This window comes from Lepidochelys kempii, chromosome 1 (genome assembly GCF_965140285.1).
Source record: "Lepidochelys kempii isolate rLepKem1 chromosome 1, rLepKem1.hap1, whole genome shotgun sequence".
NCBI classification, from domain to species: Eukaryota; Metazoa; Chordata; order Testudines; family Cheloniidae; genus Lepidochelys; species Lepidochelys kempii.
This window is the reverse complement of record NC_136380.1, coordinates 310,016,333-310,032,508: the sequence shown is the minus strand read 5'-3', so window position 1 is coordinate 310,032,508 and position 16,176 is coordinate 310,016,333. Positions and strand designations below refer to the sequence as shown.

Here is a 16,176-nt window from a genome sequence, read left to right as displayed (position 1 = left end):
TACTGAAAATCCTGTTCATCATATAAAAACAATGCCATACAAATGCCTATCTCACTTCAGGTAACATTATAAACAAGAAGTGGGCAGCATTATCTCCTCCCGCAAATGTAAGCAAACTTGTTAGTCTGTGATTGGCTGAACAAGAAGTAGGACTGAGTGGACTTGTAGGCGCTAAAGTTTTACATTGTTTTGTTTTTGAATGTTAGGTTCTTTTTGTACATAATTCTACATTTGTAAATTCAACTTTCATGATCGAGATTGCACTACAGTAATTGTACTAGGTGAATTTGAAATACGATTTTCTTTTGGTTTTTACAGTGCAAATATTTATAATAAAAATATAAAGTGAGCACTGTACATTTTATATTCTGTTGTAATTGAAATAAATATATTTGAAAATGTAGAAAGCATCCAAAATATTTAAATAAATGGTATTCTATTGTTTAACAGCATGATTAATCGCAATTAATTTTACTCTCTTGACAGCCCTAATAGAAATCCAAGCTCTTCACTCTTAAATAAGCTTGTTTAGTAACAGGCCTTGACTTGTTTCTGTATCTTTCTGCTTCATAAGTTCTTTTAAGACCTCCTTTGTTTTTTCTGCATTACTGTTGAAGAATGAAAGTGTTTCTTAATGCTCTGTTTACAGGAATATATAAAAGCAGGTGGCATTATTCAGGAAGATATTTCTGAGGCATCTCTAATTGCGGGAGTGAAGAGACCTCCAGAGGATAAATTAATTCCCAAAAAGAACTATGCATTCTTCTCTCACACTATTAAAGCCCAAGAGGCAAACATGTCTCTACTGGATGAAATTCTAAGACAGGTAAATATTTTAGTAAGAAAGATCAGTGACCGTTACCACAAGGTAATAAACAGGATTAAACATAGAAGTGCAATGGACGTAAGTATTCATAGATATTTGAGCTTGCTTTTTATGATACACTAATAGAAAGTCTGTACTCTCCGCAGTTGTTGTTTTAAGAGATGCATTTAATTTTTTAAGCTGTTTATATTGATTCTCTTAAGCTACAATATGGAAGTAGTCAAGAGGGTATTGTATATCCAAACACCAGCTATAGGGTATCTACAGCACATCCCTTAGCTATGGGTTAGAACACATTGCTGCATCGCAGCATTTATATTGTAGGCTTCTATTTTTATTCCTGAGGGAAATAAAAATTTTGCACACAATATTTAAAAATTCTACAAATTTTATTGGTCAATAAATAAATAAATGTGGAGGCTTTAGCATGGCAGTGCGGAGCACAGGCCACTGGCTGCACAGAAGTGGGAGATCACCCTGCAGCCCCAGTCCCAGGACGTGGACCTGGCAATGAGACTGCACTTGACCCTGACACAGCACAAGGGCTGGGCCTGCCCCAGAAACCCTCTGGTGCCCTGTCCCCCATGCCAGGTGCAGGAGGTGCCGGCAGGCAGGCTCAGACCGGCAGGATCCAAGTGTGGAGGGCTTAGTGTGGAGGATCCAGGTGTGGGGTGAGAGGGATCTGTGTGGGGCAATCTGGGTGCAGGTGGCTCAGTGGGGGGTCCAAGTGCAGGTGGTTCTGGATGAAGAGGGGCTTGTTGTGGGCTTCAGGGGCATGGGACTTTTCAGAGGGCTTCAGGCAAAGGTGGTTGGGGCTCAGCGGGGGGGTGGGTCTGGATGTGTGGGGCTTAGCATGGGGGTTGGGTGCTGGGGGGGTGGGGCTTTGTAGGTGTGGGGGTCCAGATGCAACTGGTTGGGGCTCTGGGTTGTGGCTTGTCAGGGTGGAGGTTTGAGTATGGAGAGTTCAGTGGGGGGTGGTCTGAGGGGTGGGAGTCCAGACGCGGGGGTTGGGGCTCAGCGGGGGAGGTTATGGGTTTGGGGCTTTTGGTGCAGGCGGGTCTAGGTATGGCGGGGTCCAGATGCTTGGGGTTGGGCAGATGGGGGAGCAGCTTCTCAAACAGTGACCCCTCCCCCTGTGGCTGAGGAACGATGGGGATGAGAAGCTGTGTGCGTTTGCGCGCAGAGCTTCCTGCAGCTGGGGGAGGTTTCTGGCCCTGGCCCGTCCTTCCAGGGGAAGAAGTAGTCCCGGCCCCCAGCCTAGCTGGGACTAGCAGCTGAGCCCAGCACAGGGTATGAGCCAGTAGTCGGGGCATCCTCAGCATTTCTTTCTTTCCCCACCCCAGTTATGCAGTTGTTTACCTCTCTGCCAGCTGCTCTGGGCACCCGAAACAATGCGCCTGCACTGCTGGGGACGGGGTGAGTGATTGCTCGTGCAGCTTCCCTTTGCTTCCCTGTCAGAAAGTCATTTTTCTGAGGGGAAGCAAAGAAATCTGCAGGGGACATGAATTCTGCATGCATGTAGTGATGCAGAATTCCCTCAGGAGTATATTTTGATATTTATAACTGGGCTTTAAACATTCATTTTAGGCTGAAATTGCCATTCCTGGCCTCAGTCAGGGACTTAATTATCCCTCTTTACTTGTTGTTTATATGATGCAAAGCGCTCAACTTGAAACTGATAGTCTTGGCTATAATACACTTTGAAAAGCTGCTTAAGTGCTGTATATGCTTTCCTAAGAGATATTCTCACGGTTAAAGAATATGGCTCTGATTCTGACCTTTCTTGCCAGAGTAAATTGTGAGGAGAAAAAAGATTGAAGTCCGTGTAACTGTACTTCAAAACATGATATTGATATCCAGTCTAAAGGGTCTGGTGTGCAGTCCTCATGTGACTGACTATCCCAAAGAAGCTAATTCTGCCTGATTAGGAATTGCAAAATTTGGCTCTTTGCATGTTTCATAACATTGGGTAAAATCCTGGCCTCATGGAAGTTTTGCCACTTATTTCACTGGGACCAGGATTTCATCCTCTGTTTGTTCAGTACATTGATTTGAGCAACTAGTTGTCCCCGAGAACAGAGGTCATCTGTCTGCAAAGAGCATGGGCAATAAAAGTGCAAGTGTCTCCCAACAAGCCACAACCTTGATCTTCCAACTTTTTTGGGGAGAGGGTGCATGGATACTGGAATCAGATGTAACATTTACTCTTGTCTCACTTCTGAGATTGACAATGAGTGTCTTATTTGTGAGGCGGCAAATATCCAATTAGGACTGAATCACCCTGCCATTTGGTCAGGATGCTGCTGTTTGTGGGTTATGACGTCTGGGTCAGATCCTCATCTGGTGTCAGTCAGTGTAGCTCTGTTCCTGAGCTGCTGATTTATACCAGATGAAGATCTGCCCCTCTGGGTTCCTCGAAGATGGTCATGTTTCGTTTCAGTGATCTGCTGATTGCTGTACTAACATTTTTATTTCTTAACTTAAAAGTGTTATGGAGACTCTGGTTATAAACCAAGCAAGCCAAAAATCAACATGTTCTTAAAAAACACTTTTTTTTTTTTCCTACAGTTGAAAACTCAGTCCTGTGCATGTGTGTGTTTCATGCACAAAACATGGCAGAAGGTGCATATAAAAGTAGTTCCCAGAGAAGCAGTTATATCCTTGATTTTGCTGTTTAAAATCAAACTTTTAGTGAAAACATAAAAGCAACTTTTTATGTATTTTCAGGAAATTCGATTGATTGACTATGAGAAAATGGTTGATCACAGAGGAATACGAGTGGTAGCTTTCGGACAGTGGGCTGGTGTAGCAGGTATAGTGCACTATACAATAAGTAGGCCTAGGACTAATAATGCTTCACCTTTTCAGTTTACATTAACTTCCTGAGAGTCCAGGCCTGTGGTGCTTTCTGTAGCTGCTGTGCAGCTCCTGAGAATCTCTTTCTAGTCTGTTCCTAATTCCCGGCACACAGTATAGTCAGCGTCCTGAGGATTCTCCCTAACTCCATTATTTTACTTCATATTAAGTCCCACCTATCTATACAGAAGCAGTATTTCTCTTGCCAGGAGAGTAGATACTCCACCTCACTGGAAGGAGAATCAGTGACCTTAGGCCAACAGAATATGTGCTCTAGAAAGAAATGTCTGTCACCCTCCCTGTGAGCCAAAGTGTGTGGTGAAGTACAACACACGTGCTAATCAGCCCTCTTTTTTTTGTGACATGGTCCTGATAGCTTTGTATTAAAGTATTTATTGTTTTTCCACTGTACCTCCAAAAAGCTCACTACTCTTCAGTGGAATTTAGCAGTGTGGGCTTTTTTTCCTCCCCCTCCCCACATGGTTGTTCTCTCCTTTCCCCTCCCCACCAAAAAGAGAAAATATATTGGCATGTTTGAGGGATGCCAAATGGAGGACTGAGATCCAAGTCTGCTACTGAACCTGTTTTATCTTGAGTCCAGGAAGATCTTGGGTATCAGTCACTGTAGATCCTATATGTCCATTCTTAATTATATTAACTGTGTAATTCTGAAATAGGAATGATCAATATTTTACATGGAATGGGATTACGATTTCTTGCCCTGGGACATCACACTCCTTTCATGGTAGGATTTTTACATAATATCACTTGAACATTTTAGTAAAAAGAAATATCATGGGCTCTGGACAAACACATTGATAAGAACCCTTTGTGTCTGGTTTCAGCACATTGGTATGGCTCATAACTACAGGAACAGCAGCCAGGCTGTGCAGGCAGTGCGGGATGCTGGCTATGAAATCTCTCTGGGTTTGATGCCAAAGTCGATTGGACCCTTAACATTTGTGTTTACAGGCACTGGTAACGTTTCTAAGGTAAGATGCCTTCCCTCCCACCAATGTAATACTCGTTTTTGATGTATCTTTTTACCTAAGTCCTATTTCTGAATCTTGTACGCATCAGACTCACTGTATGCAATTTCATGATAGATTTAATTTGTGCACTACTCTTGCTTCTAGGCTTTTTGCCATGGTATGATATGAATTCCCAGTTACCCTAGACTTGTGCTTGTAGAAGAGCTATGATACTGGTTACTAGTCATGAATCATATAAACTAGGCTGCACTGTCAAGGACAGCTGCTCCTCACCCCCTTAAATGCTATAGAATGGTTAAGGATGACTATGTGGGAGAACTTCTGTTTGCTTTATCGGTCTGTATGTATTATTCTTCAAAGAAGGTTAGACTTACACATTATTTATGTGGTGTAAGACTTGATGTTACTCTACCTAAAGGATGGATGGTTGATCCAATGGATGGGTTACGCTCTCCACTACTCCTGAGATGCAGGCATTCACAGAAGCTCTTTGCCTTTTGGGGCTGGGTGGTGGCAGAGTGCAGCCTCCATTACATTCACGCACCCATTTAACATACATCCTTAGGCAAGAGACTACTAGCCTGCTGTTGGCTGCAGTGAGCAACTGATGTGGAACCTGGTTGATGGTCTGTTAGGAGAAGCTAATGAGCATGTGCTAAAGTGAAATGTCAGCTCAGAATCAGCAGTGAAACTCCTTTCTGGGGTCAACCAAGCCTCAGAGACAGCATAATCCTGCAGGCCATCCTCCATGAAACAGAAGAAGAGCCAAAGGAGAATATCGGTTGTCCCACCTGTTAGGATATAGATATTCAGGCCTGTCTGTAAAGGCCTATAATTTAAGAATTTAGGTATGTTTATCATTTTAGCTAGTTATAAGGGTATAAAAGAGAGAATCAAAATCAGTGTCTGCCTGTGTGAGGGCCTTCGCTCACAGCGACAGTCTGAGGCCCTGTTCCTAAGCTAGGGCCTTTGACTAAGCAGTGGGAGCAGCCATAAGCTGGAAAGCGTTCGGTCGTGTCCTTGCACATTTCAAACCAGTCATATTGAAATAAGGCAATCTGGGGCTGTTAGAAAGGTGATCTGACCTATCACCTCCAGAGAAAGGGAAGAGCCTAGAAGATGTAAAAGGAAATTTAGTTTGATAGATTTCTGTTTGGTCAGAACTCCCTTATCAATAGACGTAGTTGGTTTCAGAGTAGCAGCCATGTTGGTCTGTATTTGCAGAAAGAAAAGGAGTACTTGTGGTATCTTAGAGACTAACAAATTTATTTGAGTATAAGCTTTCATGAGCTACAGCTCGCTTCATCGGATGCATAGTTGGGAAACCTAGTTGGAAAACCCTTATGTCTTTATAGATGTAGTTGTGAAATCCTCACTTCTGTATTGTTTTGTCATTATAGTTCCCATTTTGCTGTTGTTTGTTTGCATGGTCTCTGGTTCTGTAATTGTTTCTGTCTGCTGTATAATTAATTTTGCTGGGTGTAAACTAATTAAGGTGGTGGGATATAATTGGTTAGCTAATCATGTTACAATATGTTAGGATTGGTTAGGTAAATTTCAGTAAAATGATTGGTTAAGGTATAGCTGAGAATATTATTATATAAATTAGGGGCAAACCGGAAGTAATTTGGGATTCAAAAATAGGGAAAAAGAAACTTGGATTTAAGCTTGCTGGAAGTTTACCCCAATAAGCATTGAAGCACCTTCGGACTTTGGGTATTGTTGCCCTCTGTTCACGCGAAAAGAACCAGAGAAGTGGGAGGGTGAAGGACTAAGCCCTCTAACACCACCTGCCATAGGAAGAAGTGTCAAAAGAATAGCTGCTGCCATTCAGGAAAAAGAGGAGGGTCCAGAAGAGGATTAGATGCTGACAACATTTGTGTACCCAGAGCAGACTTTCCCAGTCACCTGCTACTCCCCTGGTTTACTAACCTAGCACAGGCCCTTCCCAGCTGCATACATTCTTCTTCTTTCTTTTCTTCTACAATTTGCCTATGATTTTATCTACTCCAACCCCAATCTGGAAAGGCTTTGATACCTGCACCTCTTCCCAGCTGAACCTAGATGCAATCTCCTGTGCCCCCCCATCCCCCCAATCATTGTCTGGGAGCTGTGGATATTCCTGCTCAGAAGAGAATCCTCTGCTGGTTAGATACTCCTAGGGGAATTCTGCGCCACTGTGCATGCACAGAATTCATGTCCCCCACAGATTTCTTTGCTTTTCTGACGGAAGCAAAGGGAAGCTGCAAGAGCAGTCATGCACTGCTCCCTAGCTGCGTAGGTACGTTGTTTTAGGCACCTGGAGCAGCCAGCGGAGAGGTCAATCACCGCAGGGCTGGGGATACCCCAGCCAGTGTCTCCTACCCTGAGCTGGGATCATCTGGGCTGGAGGCAGAAAAGGATGGGACTTCCTCTTCCCCTGCAAGGAGTGGCTGGGGCTGTGTCAGACCCACCCCTAGAAACCTCCCCCAGCTGCAGGAAGCTCAGCATCCTTCCCTGCTTCCTGCCCCCTCAGCTGCGGGGGAAGGGGTCACTGTATGAGGAGCTGCTCCCCCATCTGCCCAACCCCCATGCATCCAGACCTCCCAGACCCAGATACCTCTGCCGAGCCTCACCCCATACACCGATAACCCCCCTGAATTCCATCCCATTGAACCCCATCCCCTGCATCTGGAGCCCCCTGCACTCAGACACCCTGCCTGCAGACTTCCACCCCTGCACCCAGACCCCCCCCACCACTGAGCTCTCTGCACTCAAACCCCTACCCTGACGAGCCCCACCACCCTGAGCCCCCAGGCCACTGATCCCCCAATGAGCTGTACCCAAACCCCTCTGCTGAGTCCCAACCACTTTCACCTGGAAGCCCCTGCAGAGTCCCATTGCACCTGGAACCCCTGCAACAAGCCTCTGTGCATCCAGATCCCCCCCATACCTAGACCTCCCCCTCCACTGAGCTGTCTGTATCCAGATTGTCCCACACAGAATCCTCTCGCCCCGCACCTGGATTCCCCCCCCCCCCACTGAGCCCCTCCACACTTGGATCCTGCCTGGGTGAGCCTGCCTGCCCCACACCTGGTGTGCCTGGCTCAGAGGGGCAGGGCCCCAGGGTGTTTCTGAGGCAGGGCCAGGCCTTATGCTGTGTTAAGGTCAGGTGCAACCTGAGCACTGAGTGTTTGTTCCTGGGGTTGGGGGTGGGGAGGCTTCAGGGTGATCTCCCATTTTCATGCAGCCAGTGGTCTGTGCTCCCCACTGCCATGCTGGAGCCTATGTATTCATTTATTGACAAATAAAATGTAGAGAATTTTAAAATATTGTGTTTAGAATTTTTAATTTTTTGGTGCAGAATGCTGTCAGGAGTAGTTAGAGGAGCCACACTGATGGGATGAAGCTTTTGAGGTCTGTGCGGGAGGGGTAAGAAACCTATTGGTAAGGATTAAATTGAGATGTATGATCAGGGATCAGGTGTCCTAGAGGGAATTAGAGAGAGAGTGTGTGAGAGATGCATGAAAACTCCTTTCTCTTCATGTGTCAGTATAATAATGCCTGCATCCTTAATTTTCACTCCATGCATCTGAAGAAGTAGGGTTTTTTTACTCACAAAAGCTTATGGCCAAATAAATCCGTTAGTCTTTAAGGTGCCACTGGATTTCTCATTTTTCCAGACGAAGTCTTTAGCAATAATGGGCTGTAACTTTCCAATGTGGATTTTAGGCCATTTGCCATAGTTTGGGTGTAATTTGGACTTGATATGTTACCTGCACAAAATTCTGTTACTGTTACACTGTAGGGTGCCCATCTTTACCCTGTTCCTAGGGCTCAGGCATAACCTTGTTAATTTAGGCACCCACCCTCACCCTTCTGTGGACTCAGTGCATAACCTTACACTCTGCAGGTTTTCAGGGTCTTTTACCAGTGAAAAAGCCTTACACAGTAATATCCTACTTACACAGTAAGCCTTACACAGTAATATCCTACCTCTATTTATTATCAATTACCAAAACAGAATGCACACATTAACCATATAATGCTCACCACTCCCAGTAAGGCAGATGAATTTTTCTTGATGGCCAGTCAGGAACAGGTCATCTGGGGAACTCCAGCTTCTGCACGCTGTCATTAGCAGAATGTTGGGGCTGGCAGCTCTGATCTTGGGGCTGTGTCCTGGAGTTGGTTCCCAAGAACTTCCTTTTGGATCCTAGTTTATATAGTGAAACTTGAGTCCTGCTTAGCTGTCATTTAACCAATCATTTTACTAAAGTATTACTGAACAGTGTTCTAACCAATCCTATCATTGTAAAACAATTCTCTAACCCCACCACCTTAATTGATTTTTTTTTTTACACCTAGCTAAGTATGTAACAGACAGAAACAATTAAAGAACCAGAAAGAGACCATACAGATAAACAGTAGCGAAGTGGGGACCATAAAGACAAAACAATAAAGAAGTAGGGATTTCACAACCACAACCTGATAAATGATTTCTTGCCAGACAGAATGCCATCAGACTAAGTTTTCTTTAACCATCTTAAGATTTGTTTCCTTGTCTGGTGATGGTGGATACTGTTAGGACAGGATCGCCTTCTTACCAGTCTGGTATTACATTGTTTTAACGTAATTCAGATGGAATGTGATGATGAGACTTCCTGCTTCTTAGCTCATGGCGGCTGCTCTCCTAATATGACTGCAGACAACGGCCTCAGACCTTACAATGTGGCTACAGGAAAAGGCTGTATCCTCACAGGTGTTTTGTGATGAAAATCCCAATCAAAGGGACTTGTGGAAAGGTCTATATGGATGGTAAAGAACCTTCTGAAAAAGACTTTAAACAGTGGGGGTGATTTGCATAAAGCTTCATTGGTTTAACTGAAGAACATCTGTATCAACTTTAATCTAGCTAGCATGGGTACCGATAGGAGTGTAGTGGTGGTAGCCTGCACTGAAGCCTGTGCCATCAGCCAGAGTAGGGACCCTGGAGCTGAGAGCAACCACGCTTCAAAATAACAGTTGAGTTTCACAGAGCAATTGGGTTAGCTGCTGCTGACTTATAACTCAAGCTGTTGCATCCCTTTGCCTTATTAGCTCAAGCTTCCGCAACACTGGAATGTCAACAGACCCCCTGCTCTACTGTCTGACCCCCAATGGGCTAGCTAGCTAGAGTTAAAAGAACCACTTACCTGAAGTTAGAGAGAGTTGCGTGTGGATGGGAGTCGAATTAGGGGTAATATTTAAGTTCTAACTCAAGTTAACAATGCTCTGAAGACACATCTGGTGACTTTTTGTTTTTCGTTCACTAAGCTAAAATGAACACTTTCTCATGTTACACAGTAAACCAGATTTCAGGGAGGTACTTGGCACATGTGGATTAGTATGTATCTCTATAGAGACAGTGTAATCTGGCAGAACTGGCAAGACCTATTGAAAATGAGCCCTTGTGAACATTCTGTGAATGCAGTAATAATTTTCTTTCTGCAATTTTTCAATATCCTATACTCTTTGCTGATGTCCACGTGATTCTGAGTCATATTTTTATCTGCAGGGTGCCCAAGAAGTGTTCAATGAACTCCCTTGTGAGTTTGTGGAGCCACATGAACTGAGGGAGGTTTCCAAATCTGGAGGTAATGCTAAGGCACAAGTGTGATAAGCTTTAGAATCTCTTTGACCAACAGTATTGCTTCTTAAATAACTGACTTTCTCCTCTTTTTATTGCAGACCTTAGGAAAGTATATGGGACAGTGTTAAGTCGTCACCACCATCTTGTAAGGAAGACCGATGGGGTGTATGATCCAGAGGAATACGACAAATGTCCAGAACTCTACACTTCTCGTTTTAATACTGATGTGAGCGTTGTTGCTGTTCTCTCAGTACAAGGTTTTCCAAATACTGCTGATAGCAAATACTGTTCCACGTTCTATGTAGTTAGGGTATCACTTGTCTATAAGGCTAGATGAAATGCAAGTCCCCTTGACTATCAATAACATCCATGTGAGACCTTCTAGAATTTGTGACTTTCTTTGCAGATTGCACCGTACACTACTTGTTTGATTAATGGAATATACTGGGAGCAACACACCCCTCGCTTGTTAAATCGACATGATGCAAAAAAGTTGCTGGCTCCGATTAAACCTTCTGCTGCTGCAACTGAGGGTTGTCCAGAATTACCACACAAGTAAGGCACCTTTGATTGGTAGTAATAATTTATTCTCTAACATTCTAATTAAGTAATAAGGATCAGTGGTTTCAGCAAAGCATTGAATAAATACATTGACAGTCTCTGAGAGAAACTTAGGAGCAGAACCCAACCCATCCTGCTCTCTTTTCCCACATGCTTCCCTATTTCTGTTTCCTTTTGGAATTTGTACATCCCAGTTACAAATGTCATTAATTTCTACTATTGACAAATGGCAGATTTGTAAATTAAGTTAACCCTGCACGTGCTTCTCTCCCTGGGGAAAGGCTGGGAGAATAAATGTGACAGATGTTGTGGTGTGTGTGTGCAGGTTTAATAAATTATGATATCAAATACATCAGCTGAGTTAGTTAAGACAACAATAAATACTTAATAGAGTGCTATACAGAAAAGGAAACATACATTGCAAATTTGAGACTGGTGAACTGTGTCCCCTCCCCCCCAACCTGAGTTCACTTGCGACTAACTCCCTAAAACTCATCTCTAATATACTGTTCAGAACAAAGAAAAAAATCTTTTTTCATGCTTGACCTTGTTTAAGAATCAATAAACCAATGATAATTGTAACCAATTTTATCATTATTAGGACAATACGTAACCACAACTAGCTCTTAAGGCTTAGATGTTAATCCATACTTTAATATTTTGCTGATAAATTGATTATAGAACACATCTGCTGTACCACATGTTCCTTGTCCATTTTGTCAATTACTGAGTATTTATGGTCCTCCCTTATCAATGACATAATTTTGTCCATTACAACATACATCTATAATAGTAGGAATCTCTTTATATACTACTTGTGCTCACAGAAGAGACAAAGAAAATAAACTTTTGACCATGGTCTCTTTTTCATGGTGTCTGGTTTACGTAATTGATAAGCTAAAGACCTCTCTTTATCTACTAATTTTATCATTTTAAAAAAAAAATCTATAACCAAGTCATTCTAGAAATAGTCTGTTACGCTTATCAGGAATTGCAGTCTTTCAATAGATTATTTTATTAATGATAGAAAACACCTGCCCCATGTCCGTTACAAGTAGTTCCTTTCTGGACATAAGAACATAAGAATGGCCATACTGGGTCAGGCCAATGGTCCGTTTAGCCCAGTATCCTGTCTTCAGACAGTGGCTGATGCCAGATGCTTCCACTCCCAGCTTCTAGCAGAGAGAGGCTTAAGACACCCAGAGCATGGGATTGCATCCCTGAGCATTTTGGCTAATAGCCATTTATGAACCTGTCCTCCATGAACTCCGCTAATTCTTTTTTTGAACCCAGTTAGTTTTGGCCTTCACAACAACCCTGTGCACTGTGTGAAGTAGTACTTCCTTTTGTTTGTTTTTAAACCTGCTGGCTGGTAATTTAGTTAGGCGACCCCTGGTTCTTGTGTTATGTGAAGGAGGAAATAATATTTCCTATTCGCTTTTTCCACACCATTCATGATTTTGTAGACCTCTATCATATTTCCCTAAAGTAGTCTCTTTTCTAAGCTGAATAGTCTCTGTTTTAGTTTCTCCTTGTATGGACTGTTTCATACCCCAAATCATTTTGTTAGCTTTAACTGCTGCTGTATGTTGAGTGGATGTTTTCAGAGGTGTCCCTAACCTCTGTTTGTCAGAGCTGGGAATGGGAGACAGCACATGGTTCACTTGATGATTACCTGTTCTGTTCATTCCCTCTAGGGTACCTGGCATTGGCCACTGTCAGAAGACAGGATACTGGGCTAGATGGACCTTTGGTCTGACCTAGTATGGCCATTCTTATGTTCTTAACTATCCACAATAACTCCAAGATCTTTCTTGAGTGGTAACAGCTAATTTAGATCAAATCATTTTGTATGTATAGCTAGGATTGTTTTCCAATGTGCGTTACTTTGCAGTTATCAACATTTGATTTCATCTGCCAATTTGTTGCCCAATCACCTAGTTTTGGGAGATCCCTTTGTAACTCAAGTCCAAAGCAGACTGCCATCTTGAGTAATTTTGTATTGTCAGCAAACTTTTTACCACCCGATTGTTCACCTCCTTTCCCAGATAGGTTTCAGAGTAACAGCCGTGTTAGTCTGTATTCGCAAAAAGAAAAGGAGTACTTGTGGCACCTTAGTCTCTAAGGTGCCACAAGTACTCCTTTTCTTTCCCAGATAGTTTATGAATATGCTGTACAGAATAGGTCTCAGTACCGATCCTTGGGGCACCCTGTTGTTTACCTCTTTTTATTATGAAAACTGACCATTTATTCCTACCGTTGGTTTCTTCTCATTTTAACCAGTTCTGAACCATGAGAGGGCCTTCCTCCTTATCCCATGACTGCTTAGTTTGCTTAAGAGCCTTTGGTGAGGGACCTTGTCAAAGGCTTTCTGAAAGTCCAAGTACACTATACCTAGTGGATCACCCCACATACTTGTTGATCCACTCCAAGCATTCCAGTAAATTGATGAGGCTTGATTTCCCTTTAGAAAAGCCATGTTGACTTTTCCCCAACATATTTTATTTATCTGTGTCTGATAAGTCTGGTTGAAACTCTTGTAAAGAACAATCTTCTGATCTTTTGTAACTATTCTTATTTATGTTTTGGATGACTTTGTTTATTGTTTTTATTTAATTACTTTAGACTTATGGCAATATGTGACATTTCAGCAGACACTGGAGGATCCATAGAATTTATGACAGAGTGTACAACAATTGACAGTCCATTTTGTATGTATGACGCTGACCAGCATATTATTCATGGCAGGTGGGAGAACCTTTAATTTGCACTGTACTTTTTGTTTGAATATCCTATTCTACTCAAACCACTATATAAAGTCATGCTTTTGAAACATGACCGCTAAAGATGTGACAAAGAAAATGTGACATGGAATCATAATGTTGTCTCTTCCAGCGTGGAAGGCTTTGGGATTCTGATGTGTTCCATTGACAACTTACCAGCACAGCTTCCTATAGAAGCAACAGAATACTTTGGAGACATGCTCTTCGCTTATGTTGAAGAGATGGTAAGGCCTTGTGTATTCAGTGACAGACTGAAGGTTTGAACTTAAACTTTGATTGCATTATGTGGCTCTTCTGGTCTGCCGTATATAGATTTAAAAAATCTGCTGTAGAACATAACTGAATCAGTCTGAAAAATCACTGCTCCACAGTGTCTGAGGTAAAATTTCCAAAGGCACCGAAGTCCCATTTTCAAAAGTGAAAGTTAATGGGAATGAAAGTCACTTGAAACAATTAATTATATGGGTCAGGAGAATTTCAGGTTTCAGAGATTATTTTATGTGCAATTCCTGCATGTATTTTAATATACCTTAAAACCTGGACAGTTTCCTTCTTTTATTATTTATTTATTTTTTTTTAATGAAGCAAATTTTTCCAGAGGATTTATCTCTGAAAGTTCTCTGAAAATTTGTGGGAAATAAAATGCTCAGACTGAAATCCTTCATCTCCACAGCTGTTGTCTGATGGCTCACAGCCTCTTGAAAGCCAGAATTATTCACCTGTTGTACGAGATGTAAGTCTTTCAAGCTATTTCCATTCCTCTTCTGACCTAGATATGTAAAGTTCAGACGTAGGAAAAGTAATTTTATGTTTCATATACTTTGTAGGCAGTGATTGCGTCCAATGGTTCATTGACTGATAAGTATAAATATATCCAGAAATTGAGGGAAAGCAGGTAATGTATAGTGTGGTTTAAGTTTCTCATTGTCTTGGTTCCTGTGACTCAGGTTTTAAATAACCATGCTTGCCTTCTACCTTCCTTTTTTCATTTATTTTAACTGTTGGTGGAATTCAGCTGTATTACATTATGTGGTTAAATGTATCCTGAGTTGAATCTCCCCACTGTGTCTAACCCCATTAGCATATATTACTAATTTAATGCTGAACCTGAGGAAAAAGCAAGGGTAACAAATGTGTGCCTTGTTAATAATCAGGATTTCTCAGACAGAAAATAATTGCATGCTAACCCTATTATTTCCTCCTTGCACCTTCCAAACATGCAACGCTAGCTTATTTAGGGGTGGCTGGGCTCTGAGGACCAGTAATATAATTTTGCAGACTTCTAGTTTTAGTACTATAGACTTGTAGTTCTCGCCCTCAGGAAGAGGTGGTTCTCTTGCCCCACTGATCTGCAGCATTATTCTGTGACTGGGGTGTATTCAGGATTCTTCATAAAGGTCTCTGACTTGTACTATGCCCATTACTTGAGGTACCATTCTATCCTTGTCATGTCTATTTTATCTTGCAGTGGTAAAAATGAATGGAGCAGATGGGGTTAGCTTCATTCACTTAATGTACAATTTCCCTTCCCGCCACTTCAGTTATTCCTAGTAACTAACACATTTTATTTTTATTCTTTTTACAGAGTAGCGTTGATTTGGCAGTGATTAACTCCGTCTTTGTGGTTTTTGGCTAGTTGTGGCTGGAGCACATATAATAAAGAAAATAGAAAAACACAAAGGAAATAAATATAGATTTAAGCACTAGGTACATTCATGGAAATTAAAAACAATATAATCTGTCATTTTCCTCATTTACTTAACATCTGGGCTGCAGAAATGTAAAATATAATGGTCCAGATAATTAATAGTGAATCCCTCTGAGGATATTAGGAAAATTCTGTTTTAAATGAAGACTAATTATTTACAGGACTTACTGCACCCTTTTCTTTAGTAGTGGAGCAAGTCATTTGCTTCTGGAAAACCAAAGCTTACCACAGAGTTTTTGGTATATGCTGTTATGGTGGACAACCTTAGCCAGTTGTCTTCACGAACATACCTTCTTATTCCTGGCACAGGATTGTGGCCTCTTTTTTGACACCCTTCTTAGCGCACACTAGACCATGCAACAGGTTATTAAGAAGCTGAAATCCCTTTGGAAAAGGGTCAACTTGTGGGTAGACTTTTTTGATCTTTCTGCAAAACAGCATATTGTGCCTAAAGGAAGAGTGGTACTCACTAATGCCAGAGCCTTTTCTCTGATGCCTTCCCTTTGGATTTCTTTGGAACTAATGCAAATGAACTTACTGTTTAAAATGTGATGGTATACCCAAAGAGGGGAGAAGGTTTGATGGCTTGTTATACCCTTCTCCATAATTTCTTCACAACTGCATGGCTTATGCTGGTTATATGTTCCTCTTGCACAACTGCAAACGGCACATTTCTTTAACTAACCTGAATGTCCAAAGTGCTGTACAAAGATTACTTAATTGAACCACTCCCATGTATGTTTGTGATGAGCAATAGTTCATATGTTCTTTTCTGGAATATAAAAACTTTGCTGCAATTATTGGTGTAACAAAAATGTCTCTTAACAGCTTGTAATGGA

At 42.0% G+C, this 16,176-nt stretch overlaps 1 protein-coding gene across 2 annotated transcripts in view; it reads left to right on the top strand.

Annotated features, from left to right (window-relative positions):
• The window catches only part of AASS (aminoadipate-semialdehyde synthase), a 51,132-nt gene that overhangs the window by 8,069 nt on the left and 26,887 nt on the right, over positions 1-16,176 (top strand). For both annotated transcript variants that reach the window (XM_073328205.2, XM_073328204.1), the window contains exons 3-13: positions 650-826; positions 3,554-3,638; positions 4,360-4,427; positions 4,528-4,674; positions 10,211-10,289; positions 10,384-10,511; positions 10,692-10,840; positions 13,472-13,594; positions 13,742-13,853; positions 14,303-14,362; positions 14,457-14,524. In XM_073328205.2, the coding sequence (XP_073184306.1) occupies positions 650-826; positions 3,554-3,638; positions 4,360-4,427; positions 4,528-4,674; positions 10,211-10,289; positions 10,384-10,511; positions 10,692-10,840; positions 13,472-13,594; positions 13,742-13,853; positions 14,303-14,362; positions 14,457-14,524 (1,196 nt within the window). The remainder of the gene's footprint in view (positions 1-649; positions 827-3,553; positions 3,639-4,359; positions 4,428-4,527; positions 4,675-10,210; positions 10,290-10,383; positions 10,512-10,691; positions 10,841-13,471; positions 13,595-13,741; positions 13,854-14,302; positions 14,363-14,456; positions 14,525-16,176) is intronic.